The sequence below is a fragment of the Aulostomus chinensis genome, chromosome 15, assembly GCF_037954235.1.
Source record: "Aulostomus chinensis isolate RoL2024-O1b breed Wild chromosome 15, RoL_Achi_v1.0, whole genome shotgun sequence".
Lineage (NCBI taxonomy): Eukaryota > Metazoa > Chordata > Actinopteri > Syngnathiformes > Aulostomidae > Aulostomus > Aulostomus chinensis.
The window spans coordinates 12,853,645-12,872,318 of record NC_141334.1 but is presented as its reverse complement, the minus strand read 5'-3'; the positions used below and the strand labels follow the sequence as shown (position 1 = coordinate 12,872,318).

At 41.5% G+C, this 18,674-nt stretch overlaps 2 protein-coding genes across 4 annotated transcripts; one reads left to right on the top strand and one right to left on the bottom strand.

Annotated features, from left to right (window-relative positions):
• Positions 1 to 1,897: 1,897 nt before the first annotated feature.
• Positions 1,898 to 8,072, bottom strand: mpzl2b (myelin protein zero-like 2b). Its single transcript, XM_086226911.1, has 5 exons — positions 7,866 to 8,072; positions 4,498 to 4,667; positions 3,456 to 3,666; positions 2,994 to 3,162; positions 1,898 to 2,233 (listed from the first exon to the last, which is right to left on the bottom strand). The coding sequence occupies exons 1-5, from the start codon at positions 7,924 to 7,926 to the stop codon at positions 2,035 to 2,037; spliced, it is 810 nt and encodes a 269-aa protein (XP_086083037.1). The 5' UTR covers positions 7,927 to 8,072; the 3' UTR covers positions 1,898 to 2,034.
• A 2,363-nt stretch (positions 8,073 to 10,435) lies between these two features.
• Positions 10,436 to 17,407, top strand: pafah1b2 (platelet-activating factor acetylhydrolase 1b, catalytic subunit 2). 3 transcript variants are annotated; one of them, XM_086226915.1, is made up of 7 exons: positions 10,436 to 10,539; positions 10,729 to 10,864; positions 11,290 to 11,371; positions 12,684 to 12,773; positions 14,297 to 14,413; positions 14,809 to 14,931; positions 15,353 to 17,407. In XM_086226915.1, the coding sequence occupies exons 3-7, from the start codon at positions 11,291 to 11,293 to the stop codon at positions 15,629 to 15,631; spliced, it is 690 nt and encodes a 229-aa protein (XP_086083041.1). In that variant the 5' UTR covers positions 10,436 to 10,539; positions 10,729 to 10,864; position 11,290; the 3' UTR covers positions 15,632 to 17,407. The 3 variants fall into 3 exon arrangements, with proteins under 3 accessions (XP_086083041.1, XP_086083040.1, XP_086083039.1); XM_086226914.1 differs by having other exon boundaries at positions 10,490 to 10,622; XM_086226913.1 differs by lacking the exon at positions 10,436 to 10,539 and having other exon boundaries at positions 10,629 to 10,864.
• The last annotated feature ends 1,267 nt before the right edge of the window (positions 17,408 to 18,674 follow it).

Sequence of the window (18,674 nt, the reverse complement as noted above, 5' to 3'; positions counted from 1 at the left end):
ATGCACGTTCACAACAGAATTATGATGGCACGTACTTCATCAATATGTCTCCCATATTATTGTGATTCATAAATGTAGGCGTACCCCAGCTTTTAAATGCTCAAACAGGTATTATCTGCTCTCACTGCTGCAAAATGCTACTGCCTCCAGGTGAAAGACACAAAGCACATCTTTTACTGCACTTTTTGCTCCTGAGTGTTCACACACAAAAGCTGCAAAAGCAGAAATTCACTGGTAGAAGTATTATCTTAAATATCAGTAAAACAAAAGGATCTCAAGGCTAATACTAGTGCTAGAGGGTATAATTGCATCAAGTTTTATGTACAAAAACAGGCATAAATATTTATATGGCATTATTAGAGTCCTATTACATAATGAGTAGCATTTTTTTGATTTTTCAAGTTGGCAGTGGTAAGGCTAGTTTCAGAACTTCTCGTTACCAAATAAAGGAATGAGGATACTTCAGGGTCACAAATAAATTCTTGTTCATGTTGAGGACTTTTTTTTTTGGGGGGGGGGGGGGGGGGGTAAATCTTAAAAAAAAAGTCCTGCAGACATTATGAATGTGGCTAAAACTGGTCATGCTTTTTCTTCCATTTTTGGTCCCTGTTATAACTAAAACTAAGGGGGAAGAATTGGATTAGTCTGATAAAAAAAGGGTACTGTATCTTGTAAAAGTTGTAAAACCCTCTTAGGGAAAAGCCAATTAAAGATTTTGGGCTGTACCAATTAAATTTGAGTCGGTACAGCAGCAGAAATATGAGTCTGGAGAGGCTAGAGGTTTCTGTCCAGGTTCTGGAGTCCCAGTGCACTTCAGATTAATTTATCTGTAACCACAAAGTTAATAAGAAACCAGGCAGATCATGTATCAAGTCAACAGAGAAATTTTGTCATAAAAAGATCAATGATACCACCAGGGGTTGATGTTTACCGTGACACAAGCTTCTTCAATGGTTACAGTTGGGTTCTGCTTCAGTAGCAGTAAAAAAATTAACAAGCTCTCCAACCCACTCCTGGATACATACCAGCTATCTAAGTGTATCTTTGTAAGACAAGCTGATCAAATATGACGCAAATATTCAATTGTGACTTCTACTGAGTCAGATCAGTGAGTGTAAAACTGGCTGATAGCTTTGCGTGACTCTCACAGGAGTGGCCTATGATTGGTATTTTACTCTGGCACGCCCAGTTTGTGCACCACAGGAACTTCCTTTTACCAGGCATTGAACAATAGACACATTAAAAAAGAAAAACAAAACAAAACAAAACAAACAAAAATATACAATAGATGCCAGTTAATAATAAAAAAAAAAGTTTATTCCAACGTGGCTAAAATGACACATTTATGACAACATTCTGGACTTGATCAAAAAAAAAAAAAAAAAAGAGTTCCGCTTATAGAAAATCTCTTGTGCAACACTTGTAGTAAACGCCTTGCTTTGTTTCATTTGTAACTGTGGACTTAATGAGAGGACCCCTTCTCTTCCGGAAGCATCTAGACTAAGATGCACGATGGCAGTTAAAAGCTGTTTGTTAGGGGAGCTTTAATTTATCCTGGTGCTTTTAGGAGGAGGGAGGACAAACACTGTGTGCATCACTGTAGACTGATGTTGGTATGGAGCCAATGTTAAACTAGCTTTGCTTTTTAAAGATCAATACGCCATTATTCAACATGAAAATTCATGACACACCACTGCCCCAAAGCAATTAATATCCAGGAGCAGCTGCGTGAGAATCCAGTCAAATTAGCATCGAATAAGCAAGGCTACAGTCGTCACAAACAATCCGTGTGTTCGGCTGCTGCTGCTGTGCAGGGAGGTGCTTTGTGTGGCCGTCTCCACCGTCCATGTGCAAACAAGGCAGCATCTTAACATCTTAGAATGTCATTTGGGTAGAATGGTGCCTTTTTAATGTCATCGTTTATGAAAAAAAAAAAGAACTTTTTCTGTAATTTCAGTGGAGATTCAGTGGCTGCTGCACTGAAAAATCAGTCAAACCGGCGTGAATGACTCAAACAAGCGGAAATGTCCTGATTTAATCATCACCTCCACCACCACCGTCGTCATCGTCATCATCATCATCATCATCATCGTCATCTTCATCGTCATCCTCCTCCTCACCGTCCTCTTCCTTGTCATCATCTCCACTGCTAGGTTCAGACTCTTCATCATCTGAACAATCAACTTCTTTCTTCTCTGGCAAAAGTTTCAGATGCACGGCCTCTTCAGGTTTACTGACACAGCCACATCCCCACCCCCCATCCAAGTCATCACACACACACACACACACACACACACACACACACACACACACACACACACACACACACAGTTCAAACAAAACCCAGTTCATGATTCTCTGGGGTCAAAGATCTCTGATCTGTTAGTTTCCTCGCTTGTTATCACCGGTCGGACGCCCAGGTTAAAGTTTTCACAAGTAAAAACATTCTCCACCCTTAACATAACAACAACCCCCAAAAGCAGGCAAAAGACAGGATATAACTCAATTCACTGCAGCAGAGCTGTGTTTGAAATGCTCTTCAGATGTATAATTGATGATATGGCGCAAGCGATGATTCATTAAAAGTATTATTCAATAAAAATCATCACAAAAACATTCCTAAGGAAGAAAACAGAAGTGAAGAAAACTGCTGCAGTGAAGTGACGTTGAAAAACTCTTAAAAACAGCACTTCCTCTATATTCACTTCTCCTACTCAGCAGTTTAACAACTCAAATGACTGTAGTTACAACTACAGGCAAAGTTGAGTAAAAACATATAAATACTAATTCTATTCTAAACTGGGAATACTAGTGCATTAGCTTTCTAATACTGAGGAACATAAACTATTGACGGAGGTTCACATTGGACCACTTTCCTCCCCAACTGTTACTGTTCTTGTCCCGACAGCCAATCAAATGCCACACCAGTCCCGAGGAGTAGAGGAAGAGGAGGAGGAGGAGGAGTAGAGCAGCTCCGGCTCCCTAGGCCTCACCACACTGTCGGGTCCTTCCACTCCTGCACTCGTGTTTCCACCTCTATGTCGTCCTCCACGTGTCTTCTCCTGTGGCGCCTCACCGCCACAAAGATACCGAGGAGGATGAGGATGACAGCACAGGCGCATCCCACTCCTATGGCCAGCATGCCAATCTCAGAGAGGGAAACTCCAGGCAAGCAGACAGGAAAAGAGGGATAACAGTTGGGAAGTTATGTCACAGCAGGAGTAGAGGACAAAACAGCGATAACCTCAGGATAAATAAATGAATGAATAAATAGACACACTGTCCTTCTACTTCATGCCATGGCCATCCCACTTTCTAAACTGGCCTGAGCAAGATGATGAAACCCAAAATACGACAAAGAAATGCACAAATAATTGGGATTTAACGTGCCACTCTTCTCATTTTCTGCCAATTTGCTCCGTGTCTGTAACGAGTCCTCATGTACACCACCTTACCTTTGTTAACCACTCTGAGGATAATCTCGCCGCTCCTGCCGTGCACATCTGGTCGGTTGCGCACTTGGCAGATGTAGGTGCCATTAAAAGTGGGAGGCACCTCGTGCAGGGTGATGGAGGCATCGTATCTCATAATATCTCCCGACCACACTGCACGGCCTTTAAAACGGCCGCTTTGAGGAGGGAATGGTGTCTCGTGGTAGTAAAATACCTGAGACACACACACACACACACACACACATCAAGAAAATTGCACTGTAAAACATAAGCGAGTGTTTTCTTTCTTTGGGCTTTTACCCTAGTGGTCACATTAAGAACTGCAAATCACATTTTGACACCAGAAACACATTTTTCCACAGATGAAGTGCAAGAATTCTGTCAAAGCGTGATAGGATTTCCTCCTCAACTCACTCCTTTGAAGTTTGATCATTAGAGGGGCACTCAGAGAACACAGACGGCAGAGTTATTTGCAGAGAAATCAAAGAAAATGTCATGTGACATTATCTACATTCTACAGTATGTGTGACGAGAAATGAGACCAGAAGCGATGGCCTCGAACACAGGAAAGACGGGACATGAGAGGCAGGACTCCAACGCCAAAATAAAATGAACACACAACAACACACACTCTAACCTCCAAACGTTCCCTCTCGTCATGCCCCGTCTCATAACGTAGACCACAAAGAGAAATGATCTGTTTTCGCCCCGTGATTCACGTGCATGTATTGAATTTTTTTAAATCTAATTTTCACTCACGCGGGTGTTTTTACTGCCAACCTGCTGACAGGCAAACAGCAATGACAACATTAGTCTGATATCTGTTTAAAAGAACATCAGCCATCATTTCAAGAGAAAGACTTGAGGTCAATGTGTTCATCAGCTGTTGATGCAAGACGACACAAAATGAACCAAACAAGCTGTTAGCTTGTTTACTGGACAATTATTATTAAGGGTCAATTCTATGAAAATCCTGAGGGATTTTGACCCCCCCCCCCCTCCCCCAAAAAAACCCCACAAACAAAAACACACAAATTGTACACACAGACTCATCTGATCCTGAATTCAGGGGACGGAAGTTCCAGGACACTGTAACGGTCTGGGGTGACACCCGGAGATTTGAACGAAAGGTGCAGGTCAGCTTCACATTTGTCCCGTTGACCACCTCCAACTCACTCGGCGTACTGACGTCAATTCCACTGACATGTCGCACACCTAAAAGCCAAGAAAGCACTGTGAGAGCGAATCCTCATCCCTCCACTGACGAAACCCAAAAAGTGAGAAGAAATCGCAGAGATGAAAATGGAGTTCCTTTCTAAATGCTCCAACCTGCCAAAGATCTATTCTGCAGTCGCCACTTGAAGACCTGATTCATGAACTCTCAACATGAATTCCCCACACGAACGAGAGAAATAGATTCCGCATCGTTCCCTTAAACTCAGCTTTAGGTTTTGTGCGATGTGACCTTATGAAGCAGGGGTTTTCTCTGCTACAGGTTAATCACTGGGGGTCAGACAGAGCCACTCAGCACCGACTGTCTGAAAACAGAGCGCCCGTGAACCTAAAAGCAACTTTCCCCACCCTGCTTACAGAGTCCGGTGCCATTTGGTTCTATGTTTCTATCAGGTGGTTTGGTACGGTAAAATATTTTACCAAATCCCAGCCACATCGTCAGCCACAGAGATGAGCAGTTCCGCAGACTCCTCCTGAGGATTAAAACATTCCTTCTATTAAACCAAAGAAGAAGCCAAGAACATCCTGTAATCCCTCAACGGAGGGGCTTAAGGTAAAATTTATGAGAGTAGAAGGAAAATGGAACTCTGCAGAATCATAATCTTTAATGGGACTGGTTTAATGTTATAAAGGCTTTTAAGGAGATTCATAAAAATAGTAGTACTAATCAATCATCACTACGGACATGATATTATTATGACAGCATAACATGTCGAACATTAATCTGAACAACATATTCAAGAATTAATAAAAACATGCTGATTTCATTTAAGTTTTACCTCTGTTATGCAAGCAAGCTGTAACCGTTAATTCTACATAAAAGGTCCAATATTTATACGTTCGTCGAAATGTACCTACTTTTACGTATATTTTTTGATTGTTTTATTGATTAAAAGAGTCTCTGAACCTATAGCCTACAGTTGTTCACAGGAATCAAGAACATATTGTGTTGAGATCCAACAGTAGTATCATTATTATCATCATTAGTTATTATTATTATGGTACAACAGACACATAATGTAACACACAGATTGTCAAATACTCTAAAACCAAAGCGACCAGGACACTTGCCACATCAGTGCACGCAGAGAAGAGGTTTGACGCGGCAGAATGGGAAGTGAGTATTGTATAAATCTCAGATGGCGAGGCTTCTTGTTCTGACCGTGCCAAGTGCCCGTGGGCTCTGGAGCCACTGGCGGTAAAGATGTGGAATTAAATGAATGAAGAATTAGAGGGAGCCGATCACAAAAAAAAAAACGCTCTATGCAGATGATGTGCTGCTTTTAGCCAGACATTTCTGAATCGCTCAATCTCTACGATCATCGTCTATATGAGTGAATTCTCGTTACAACCGCATCACGTTAGAATGAACTCCCTTCTCCTTGCCAGCCTGACACTGAAGGTGTTAACAAGCCGGCCTGTTCAAACACATCCTCCATTTGCAGGAGCAAAACAATCTGATCTGGCACTGACTGTTTTCCATCTCTAGCACTCTCAACTAAACCCTAAACCTTTTTTGCCAGTGCCATTAAAATACAGTTTTGTCACCTTTTCGGATGTTTTACTGACATCAGGTCAATAATGCAGATTTCCCAACATGATGTGCAACGTTGCCGTCCAACGCTGTTTCATGCTACTCAGATATTAAGCTTTAAAGTCATGCTGGATGTGAAACCGCGTCAATTTACTCGTTTGAACGTTCTAAGACATTTTCTAAAGAAAAGAAGAAAAAAAAGCTCTCATCAGTATGAGAAACTTTTATAGTAAATAAGAGATCATTCACAGGTGGCGGTGGCCGATGTTTATGTTTTGATGTGAAAAATGTAGTTTCAATAAATGCTTGCAACTGAATTTTAGTTTTTTGTTTCCCTGCAACAAAGTTGATCTAACCAGTGTCAAAAAAAAACATACACAAACAAACAAAACACCTTGGTATCGGCCAAAAGATTATTCTTAAACTTCAGGCCAGAAATTCCCCGTCTGTCCAAACCTCATGTGTATGTAGTTCCACACATTCTGAGAGGGATAAAGCAAACAACCATCAGTCAGAGGAACTGATTAGACACAATAAGGGACTTGAGAGAAAATGCTGCTGAGTACAGAACTACTGTCCCACATGTTCCAGAGAGGAATGTTCTCATATTTTAAACAAAAGTTTAAGTGAAGGACAGTATGAGCATGCCGATGGCATTTTGTTCTAGAAAGAAAAAGCATCGTCTGCCTTTTTATCCACAGACGGACGGCTCAGAGAGTCACCATCTTGAAAACCTCAGCATTTGCTTAAAATAGGGACAGAGACAAAGTCCTTACAGTTGAGGACATTTGTTCTTCGTTCTCTCTTCGCTTTGAAATAAGCAGAATTTTAAGGCTGAATAAAAAAAATGTAGAAACTTTTACTTCTCACTGTAAGTTCCCCTCAATACATGAACATCTACAAATATTCTCATTACTAGTGTGATTTGTGTTTGACGGAGCAGAAAACAAACTCTAATTACATCATTAATATCATAAATACAATATCAACTCTTCTCCTTCATGAAAAAAAACAACAACTCCAGATTACATAGAAATACTTGTCATTTCCCACGTTTAAGCGCTGGACACAAGACGTCTCCCACCTCTGTACAGAGTCATGATTGGTGAATCTGAGACACTGGTTCTCACCACGACACACAGATTAGCAGCGAGCACCAAGGAAATGTCCACTCTTAAATCAAACTCTGCACACTGACGGCAAATATTTAACTGGAGGGAAAAGAGCACAAACACATTTTTGACTGCAGGGGGACTTTAAATAAACAGCCACACAAGGTCATCTAATGGAAGCTATACATTGTAGAATATATGATCCCACGTCTTTGAGCTAGAAAGTTTATGACGCAGCTCAACCATTTGTATTCCTACGACTGTATTTTGTAGTTTTTCGTAGAAAATCGTTTCTACCTCTAGTAGTCGTCCTCAATTCCTCCATTAATTGTCGCCCAACACGCCAACGAGCTCACAATATTAATTCAGAATTTTATTATTGTACTTTATCGGCGGTACAAAGATGACAAGCTTTTTTAATCCAAAAATAATTTCAACAGGCTGTTAGAAAAAGAAGGCCGACCCGGTTATGCGCTTTGACACACACACACTCCCACGCATTAAGGACTATCGCGGAAGTTTCTGAAAACTCACCTGGCAACACCAAGCCCCCCAAGAGCAGCAAAGTCCATATCTGACACGTAAGAGAAGACATTTAAGCTGCGTCAACTCCCTTTATTCCTCGGTGAAAGGCCCTTCATGCACTTTTATTTAAGCGGAAACATGTATGTCCCTGCAGGTTGTAGGCGCAGAGACACTTTTCCTGAGTCTGCACTCCAGCTGAAAATGAGTCACCTCAGAACACACCTGATGGGCGGCGTTAGTCCACTCGTCCGCTCGTTTAACTTGTTGGCCTGCTCCAGCTCCACCACCTGCCCATGCACACCTCCTCCCTAGCCTCCCATTGTCCCACAAAGCATTTAGGTTGGGGTTAACTAACCTCTGTACCCTTTTTTTCCGGTTTTCAAAGGGACTCATTATGGTGAAACGCCATTTTTGCTGACTTGGCGCCATCTTGTGGACACGTAACTGTATTACATAGAGAAGCAACAAAAGTAATTCAAGCAAGCAAATGATACGTGTTCGTGACATTTCAAATATTAAAAAAAAAATACATAAGCTGAGCATAAAATAGGCCCTTTTCACAGGTGTAGTTAAGAACATTATACCTCATCCATGAAATGTTTACAGAAAAAATTTACAGAACTTTGAGACTTAGTAGTAGACAGTAGTAGTAGGGTTTGTAACAACTCTTCCCAACATTTATTGTGTAACCACTTGAAACATTAATGTCTTTCCAAGGCTTTTTGATTGATAGTTACATGATATAAAAGTGATGTCAGGAGGAGGAGTTACAAATCTAGAAATTATCTTCCTGTCTGTAAGACTAAAATGAGGGCTAAAATAAACACTAGCATTTTAGTGCAAATTTGTGCATAAGAATGTATCAAGAAGGCTGCACGGTGGTGCAGTGGTTAGCACTGTGGCCTCACAGCAAGAAGGTTCCCGGTGCGAGTCCCACGGGATCTTTCTGTGTGTGGAGTCTGCATGTTCTCCCTGTTCCTGTGTGGGTTCTCTCTGGTACTCCAGCTTCCTCCCACTGTCCAAAGACATGCAATTTGGGGACTAGACTGATTGACTTATCTAAATTGACCGCAGGTGTGACTGTGAGTGTGAATGGCCCTGCAGTGGACTGGCGACCTGTCCAGGGCGAACCCCGCCTCTCGCCCGTAGATGCTGGGATAGGCTCCAGCCTAGTACTAGTAAGGAATAAGCGGAAGACGACGATGGATGGAATGGAATGGAATGTATCAAGAATAAAGTATGTCTACTGTGTCACTGCTCTGTTGAGGTCACTGGTATATTTGTGTGTGACATGCTAAATAGAATGAGACAATGATAGGTTTGATCAAATGCATCCAAACTAGTCCTCACTATAAAATCTAGTAGTTCAGAAAGGAACTTCCAAAAATAAAGCAAATTGTCTGCAAATGATGTGATCCACTGGGACTGAGGAGGCGTAGTGACATCATAATGCAGAAGAGGACACAGGTGGGAAATCCCAGTCAATGGTCTGGTGATGAATGGATCATAACAGCATTTAGATGTAAAATATGGGAGCTAAATGTTGCTAAAAACTTTTTTTTTTTTTTTTGCAAGAGTCCTTGGTGAAAATCATTGAATATTTTTAGCGCCTTTTTGTACAGACATCCGGCATCAGTTTATCAGTTTGCAACAAATGTCCTAATGCACTTGTGCTGTGGGCTACAGATGTAGTGATGCTCTCACAGTGTTCATATTAATATTATATATTAATACCACAGTGCAATCACACTGCATTTAAGCTCTGTGTGTATGTTAGCAAAAACAAACACAAATATTATAAAGAGGCAGTTTTTTTTAACTAAAAGCCTATAAGAATGGAGAGGTTATTTTAAATTATGACACACATTATAAAACATAAGTGGCTGTGAAAACAACAAAGAAAAGAAGGCACGTCAGGACTATGGATTACAAAAAAAATCTGCTTTAAAAGCAGATGGATGATGAAGATTTTCAGAGCCACAATCTCATTTCTGTACTAAAACATAAATCTGTCAGCAATTTGAATGCTCTATAAATTATTATTAGAATAAGCATATGGAGCCCTGGAATGGCCGTAGAAAGAGAAGAAAACAAATCAGACCATGAGATATAACTTGTAAAAACTAAAAATTATACAAAAAGAAGAGGTGAGATGGGAAGTCATATCTCATGGCCTTAATAATTTGTCAACAGGTGAGGGTCGAATACAACTAATATTTGTGATATACTTCAATTATTATTATTTCTTATTATTATTGTTAAGTGACTATGATATGAAGCCTTAATGAAAATCCTCTGGATTTGGGAACGTGGTATTTTCTGAGTCAGTCAGGTTTGACGTCCGTGACCATGATGCATCGCGAAGTAGAAGAAGTGAAAGTGATTCTTTATCCGTTCACATAAAAAAATACTGCGTGTTGCTGACAGTGTTTAAACTGTCCAGCCAGTGCGGATGCCCGACAACCATAACAGTGGAGAGGAAGTTCATTTGGGACTCGTAAATGTCCTCCAACTCAGCCGCCCACCCATGATTCATTGCGGTACCAGATGTTTCCATGGGGTTTCTGACACTTAGGGTGACTTCTCAGGGAGTATCATCTATATTAAGAGCGTTACCTGGGGCACAAATATCCCAAAAAAAGAAAGTGTAACATTTCTTCACTTAGTGTACCAAACTTAAGAAGTAAGTGCTCTTTAACTACGTAAAGTTACGCCGTCGGTAAGGACTGTGTGCCTGACAGGCTAATTTCAGGGCGTCTAACTCCGGTGAGGTCCCCGCTATCCGCTAGTGTTACAGCTAACGCCAGCAGTTTGGCGCTCTCACCGCTCAACAGTCTCTGTAGCTTTGACACACCTTTTGTTGTCTCGTTAGCTAGAGTCAGCTAACGGCTGCTAGCGAGCATCCCCCACATCGACCACCACCGCAAGCAGGGACAGCAGTCACGAGAGAAGCAGAAGCGAAAACCTTAGCCGAGGGAGCCGATAAGAGACGGCCTACACCCTGCCAGGTAGTCTGTTTTTTTATCTTTATCATTATTAATTAATATCAAAGTAATGACTGGAAAGGTTCTTGTTAGAGACGGGCGTGTCTAACGTGAAGTGTCAGCTGCAGAAATAGCAGTCACCAGTGCTTAGCTAGCTTGCAAGCTAACATCAAATAGCAGCCGTGGTAACGGATTTAATACGATCTGCTTCGTGGTATAATCACCCGCTTTGAAAGAGAAAGTAGTCTTACGTTAGATCCGTATTAGGCCAGACGGTCAGCTCCTGCTAAGCTGCTGCATCATGGATCAGGACCCTGCTATCTGGTGCTGATGTTCTCCTCCTCATGCAGTAAATTACTGACCCAAAACACCTCCAACCCTATAGATTGCACCCGTTTCAGTGCGACCGGGTACCATTTTATGTGAGTAAACGGTGTTGTGCCCTGCAGGATGAGCGGCGATGACGAGAACCCAGCTGCAGTGGCCCAGCCAGTAGAGGATGTACAAGGAGATGGACGCTGGATGTCTCAGGTTGGTACTCTTTCTCATTATTATACCTCAGGATAAGTGCATCTTTATCGTCATGTATCGGGAGAAAAAATACCTGATTTTCTTCTCTATGTATTCAACTTAATCATCTCTCAATGAATATGTCTTACTCTATGGCATGAAGTGGTTATCCCTTTTATATATCAGAGCAAATCTCACATTCTCCATGCACACTGGAGTGGTTCGGTGGTTATGGCACTGTGGTTTCACAGCGGTTGTTTTAAGCTCCCAGTACTTATGAAAATGAGGACAAGGTCCCACTGTGAGGAAGAAGTTTGTCTTGTTGACTCTCATTGGTTTCACCCATTTCACACATAATAAACATTCAATTTTAACAAGAACTTTATTTATAATTCTCTTTACAAAAAGGCAAAAACAAAAATAAATACTCAATGAACAGCATAAGCAAGAAATCAAAATAAATGATAAACAAATTGCATTTCTGAACAAAATGTACATAGTCCCAGTGGTTTTAACCTTGACAAAGAAATGACAAACAAAACATTTAATCTAGTCAAGATGCACACATGCGTGCATCGTCAATAGGCATGCACAATCTGCATTATTTTAGTTCTGATCTGATTCTGACACACACCTGCCAGCAGTGATTCTGATGTGAGAGCCTATGCACAAATGCATGAAATTTAAACGTATTCCAAAGCAGTTTATGTGGACTGTAAGATCAGTGAGTCGTCACGTCTTCGTTACATCATCCATGATCCAGCGTGACTCCTGGAATGGAATCTGGATTGGCACCATGATTGTCGTTATCATTCCGGTGTCCGGTGTCTAATATCCCAGTTGTTGACATGTAAATCTCCCTACTTTGCTTCAGATTATGGCTTTGCTCTCTGCTTGATTGGATTATTGTCTTTTTCTCAAAGGCAGCATGACTCATCTGCACAATATCAGTTGATGATGTTTTTCTAATATTCAAACAAATGAACTTGTTGGTTGATCATTATAAAAAGACTCATGTATTGTAACCATCCCCAACAAGACTTATTCTCAGAGCGTCGCTTGATCTAGCTTGATTACCTCCTGGTAGGTCCGTCCGAGGTTAATCCACCAAAGTTAATAGGACTGAGACAGTCTGCTGCCTTCCAAGCTCTCTGTCAGACGATGTGTGGCCAGTGAGGAGTCTGACTGCAAACATCTAAGAACTCAGAACTGGGACTGAATGGTCTTGATACTACACGTGAATGAATCCTGTTGGTTTGCAATTGGGGACGATTGTGAACCCCAGTATATTTCAAACTCTGTTCTGACGAGTTGGCATGTGTTGTTTTTACAGCATACGAGGTTTGTGCAGGAGTGCAAAGATGGTGAACCAGACGTGCTCTTTGTGGGGGATTCTATGGTTCAGCTAATGCAGCAGTACGAGGTGAGATGTTTACTTTTCTGCAAAGTTTGAGTGCTTGTGAGATCATTTACTTCCCATCAAACTCTGTATTTTATCATGTGTGGCAAGAGGAGCAGTGAACAATACCACGAGGTATCAGCAGTACACACTTCATCAATACGAACAGGATTTGAAATAACGTGACGGTTCAGTTCAAATGCAAACGTGAGAGATCTAATGTACCAGGTTGGTTTGTCACTTGCATCATCGACAAGTGACACAACAACAGCAGTGAGAAAGTTGGTACACACAAGTCCAGTTTTGACTTAAGATTCAGGAAGTGCAACATTCTGAAACATGACAACTCGCACCGCTGCAGCTAGACGAGCCAGTCCATCGTCTATCAGGATGCACTGTCGAGCTCAGCTGCTGAAAAATGCGCACAAGTTACTGCTAATTCTTGAAAGTATTTTTCAGCTCAAACATGTAAAGGTAAACTAGCTTAAAAAATACAAAAAAACAAGCTTTGTGCAGCACACTTTCAAAATAAGTACATCGCTAAATATATGGTAAAGTTAAAAAAAAAACATTTGTATTAATTTAATGTAGAAAAAAAAGAATTTACAAAAAAAAAGTAATTAATCCATCCAAAATTTATATTTGATTGATTAGTTACAGAAGTGTAAGTAATTAGATAAGAAATGTATCACCTGATAGCCTTAATAAATACCAAAAAAAAGGTCTTGTGATTTGTACAATAATAATGGCATTCTTTGTGGTTATATAATTGCACAGGCTTTGATTACCATTTGATTCATGGTGCAGCATTAGTTTGTACAGCTGCAGCTGTTTGGTCTCATCGTGAATCCAACGGTCCAAACTGGCTCTGGAAAGGTCAGATCTGCTCACTGGTGCGGGCGTTTTTAGAAGTCTGACTGAGAAAGTGTTAAACAGAGAGGTAAAATAGGTCAGTCACATGATTATTGATTATGATAGGCTGAAATCAAACGTTTTATCGTGATACATTTGCAGCTCTGTTCACCAGGCCTCAGCGAGAGTCATTTGACCGGGATGGTCCATATTATCGTTTGCACCGCCGTGTGCTCTGATATTTACAGATTTTCTGGATGTTTATCAGTCTTAAAATGAGGGCACAGCGTGGGAATGTTTGCGATGCAAAGTTTGAATGGGAAGAACTGTGTTCTGTATATTCATATGTGTGGAAGCCCACTGTGAAGTCATATTTCTGTCCAAACACCCTCCCCCCTTTAATTATTGCCTGAAGGGTCCATTCAGATAAAATTCTGCAACAAAAAGACTTCTGTATTGTAACCTGAAAAGCAAAGGGTGCATTCATGGAGCCTCTGCTTATATAAGTGTTGATTGTCTGGATACCCAGAATAAATGTACCACTGTTGATTTATACAACAATTTGATATGTGGAACATACGAGGGGCTGTGGTGTCAGACACAAACATACAAGTAGGCCGTGTAGATTGGTCAGACGAATGAGAGATGGCACATCTGTTTTTGGAGGGAGCCAATTCTTTGTTTTGTGTGGACAGGTCTGGAGGGATTTGTTCTCACCTCTTCATGCTCTTAACTTCGGCATCGGAGGAGACACCACCTGTAATGTACTGTGGAGGCTGCAGAACGGAGAGCTGGAGAACATCCGTCCCAAGGTCAGACCAACCTGCTGAGAAATTCACTTAAGGACAAAACCCTTTCATTTATTTGCACAAACAGTAACGTCTCACTCCCAAAACAATCTCTTCCTTTCGTATTTACTTCTGTAATCCTCAAAACACGTCTCTCTGACACAGAGAGACCTTGTACTCTCTGTTTTTTCTCCCTGTGTGGATTGTCCAGAACAGACTACATTACCTCAGCAGCCATTTTGTTGAGACTTTGTGTGTTTATAGCAGCAGCAGCAGCAGCCTGTTCTATCTCCCAAACTGTGCTGTAGTGACATAGATGCTGCATGTATCATCATAATATCTCAGTAAAACACTCAAAACCCTGCCCAGTGTGTTCTACTTTGGTTAGAGCGCGGTGGTCTCTCTGTGCTCTCACCCAGGTGGTGGTGCTGTGGGTAGGAACCAACAATCACCAGCACACAGCAGAGCAAGTTGCAGGAGGAATTCTGTCTATTGCCAAGCTCCTCACCTCCAGACTACCTAAGGCTAAGATCGTAGTACTGGTAAGTTGATTTACAGGTCTTTCCTAACAATGCTGCCGTGTTAATTTGGCCGTCAGTAGTTGTTTAGGCTACAATTATAAGTAATGCTTAAGGCTGTGTTTAGAAATACCAGTTTGCGCCTCAAGAGGCGATAGTGAGTCCCTTTAGCAAGGTGGAGCTGCAGAGTCACCATGGGGACGGAACTCCTCTGGCTGCTTGTATCTTAGACTCAGAAGTGTGACAGAGATTTGCTATTTTGCAACTTTAATAAAACGAATGCTGCTTTCAGTCTGTCGATCAAAGTGTAGAATCTTCCATAAACGAGAAAGCAGAATAACTGTCTGTCCAATTGAATTTGTTTGTTTGTTTGTTTGTTTTTTTGGACATGATACAGAAATGTAAAATGTGTTTTAAGCCTGAAGCTGATTTTTGTCGTCCTCAGGGTTTGTTACCCCGAGGTGAGCGTCCAAACCCCCTGAGGGAGAAGAACGCGGCTATCAATGGCTTCCTACGCTCCTGGCTGCCGCGACTGGGCCAAGCTCAGTTCCTGGATGTGACGGGGGATTTCGTCCACTCTGACGGAACCATCAGCCCACAGGACATGTTTGACTTCCTTCACCTGACGTCAACAGGTTACCGCACAGTGGCGAAGCCCCTCAGTGACCTGCTGCTTCAGATACTGGAGGAGACGCCGGAGGAGCGACGGGCGTCACTGGTTTGAGGGCCGTGGCCAAGAAGCACATTTGTCTGGAGGCATGTCTCACCCGCCAGCGTGGGAGACGGGGGAGACATGCTCCCGGTATGAGGAGGAGGAAGACCTCACTCATCAGAGGAGGAGGGGGATGCAGCCTGATGTGAGTGGGATCCCATTCCTGAGTGGAGGGTGGGTTTGGAGCGAGACCTCACTAGAGACTGAGACTGCAGGGGAATGAACGTCATCAGATATTCTGAGACTGAGTGCAACTGCAGTTTAACACACATTAATTTTGTCGTACAAATAAAAATGTGTTTCCCTGTGTTAGCTGTGCCAACTGTGCATAGTGTTAGTCTGACAAAACAGAAAAACACAATCTAATTTCTTCTCTTTGTTGCTAATACGTTAGCTGTGCACAACAACTGAGCGCTAATCAACGTTGTACAATGATATAAGTCTGTCTGCTGCAGAGCAGCTGTTCCCAAAAATCTTACGGTCACACAACAATTTTCCAGAAGAAAAGAAGGAAAAAAAATAGATACAGAGTCATTGCATCTGTTTCTGATATTTCTTTCATGTTTTCTTCTTTTAAAATAATGAAAACACCTGTCTGGTCCCTAAAACTACTCCATGAAGGACTCCTGGTTGACAGGATAAAATGTTTGGGAACCACCATGTTGATGCATTGCAGAGACCTTTGTGTTAAATATATATATATATATATATATATATATATATATATATATATATATATATATATATATATATATATATAAATAACACTATGATTTTGCTGAGAGCATCAATCACCTGCTTATAAGATAATTAGCACAACAAACTGTGATACTTCTCAATGCTTTATGTATATCATGTCATATAGTCTCGGGCTCAGTATGAAAGTATTTAGGCTTCATAGAAAACGGTTGTCGGTAGATCGGAGGATCTCTAGCACACATGGTAGACCACTGGTGCACTCAAACCTGACGTCGCTGTTTGCAGAATGCATGTTTGATGGCGAGCCTCTGCTTTGGTGTAGAACGTCAGCTTCTGTTTTTAAACAAGTGAATATAAATCCAAATAATGCCTCTACACATATTCATGAGATGCTTCTGACTGTGATAATCTCCCCTGACCCTTTCTGCTGCTTAACACGCAAAGCTTCTAACACATCCATCTAATATATTTATCTCATTATGCGATCCAAAACTACTCTTAATATTTAAATTTGAGAAATTTTGTGAAGTAGTCCAGACGGTCTTTTTTTTTTTTTTTTTTCATTACTCTGTTCCAAGCTGATGGAGTTATCCCTCACGACCACAGATGGATTTTTATTTTCCCTCGTGTAGTATTTGTATCACTCTCTCCTATACATTATATCCATATATTTCAAGACCCCGTTATACGATCCACGGTATTTTAATCTCTTACCTCGTTATTTGTGTTCTTCTTGTATTTGCTGTCGCCACTGTCGGACCCCGTCTTTACTGAACACGTCTATTCTGAGTATTATACAAAGCAATCACAGGTCCTACAACGAAAGAAACCATTCATACTAAAGCTTCATGAGTCAGTTGTGTTCATCTGATGATTACTGCTGTCTTAAGCTCTGCACATCTGTGTGCTGTGTTAAATAGTATACATATATATGTGTGTGTGTGTGTGTGTGTGTGTGTGTGTGCCTTACTTGTTCCTGGAGACAGTTTTTGTCTGCTACTGGATTGTGTACAAGTGTCTAGAAGCGACCCGGAGTTGTATAAAAGACATGAGGCTTGAAAACATGGTGTGTGTGTGTGTGTGTGTGGGGGGGGGGGGGGGGGGGGGTGTCTGTAGGTGAGATACAGTATGTGCTCTGTTTTGGCTTGTTGTCGTGTCATTGAGGAAAAATAAGCATTCCAATTAAACAAACATGGATCAAATCATTTGTCTCTTCTGTTTATGTTAATAGTTTAAGAGTTTAGGGTCAAATTAACAGCGGTTAAAAGAACTCGCCACCAGGGGGAGCCGGTTCACCAGGAACCTGGACAGGAGCAGGACTCAGGCCTGACTCACTACTTCCACCTTTAGGGTTTCTTTAATAAATACAAGGCTGATTGGCAAGAAGCAGCTTAGACTTTAAAAAAACAACAACAACAACCTCTTATTAAACATTTAGGCCAGTGTTGATAATTAATGACTGCAGCCATCGATTCATTTCATCGATTAATCTGCCATAATAATTGAGGAATCATTTACTCTATAAAATGTCAAGAATGCTTTCTCTGTTTTCTCTGAGGCCGATAGGATGTCTTCAAATAGTGTTTTTTAACCGTCTAACAGTCCTAAAACTACAGAGTTTTCATTTTCTGTACTGACAAATAAAAGCAACTAATTCTGATATTTAGTGCTGCACCAGCATAAACCTGATTGATTGATAATTGATTGATTGATTGATTGCCGTTGACCATTATTTTTCCTTATATTGATCAGCTGTTGGTGGCACGGTGGTGCAGTGGTCAGCACTGTCACCTCACAGCAAGAAGGTTCTGGGTTCGAGCCCCGGCTCCAGCACGGGATCTTTCTGTGTGGAGTCTGCATGTTCTCCCTGTTCCTGTGTAGGTTCTCTCTGGTACTCCAGCTTCCTCCACAGTCCAAAGACATCAAGAGGGGACGAGGCTGATTGATACTCTAAATTAACTGTAGGTGTGACTGTGAGTGTGAATGGTTGTCTGTCTCTATGTGTTGGCCCTGTGATGGACTGGTGACCCGTCCAGGGTGAACCCCACCTCTCACCCAAAAGCTGCTGGGATAGGCTCCAGCCCCCCCCCCCCCCCCCCCCCAACCATGACCCATAACAGGATAAGCGGAAGAAAATGGATGGATTATTAGCTGTCATTGCTGTATTCCCGACACTTTATAATAGTTCATTTTCCTCTGGCGTTCCTGTCCCATGGGGCTTACAAAATTTGGTCCATCAGTTGACTTGTAACTTTTAAAAATCCCAAACTAAACCATGGAAAGTCATGTATGCTGGATTTATAGAGTTCATCTTCCTGTTACAAAACTGCTTGAGGAATTAAAGCAGTAAAATTCC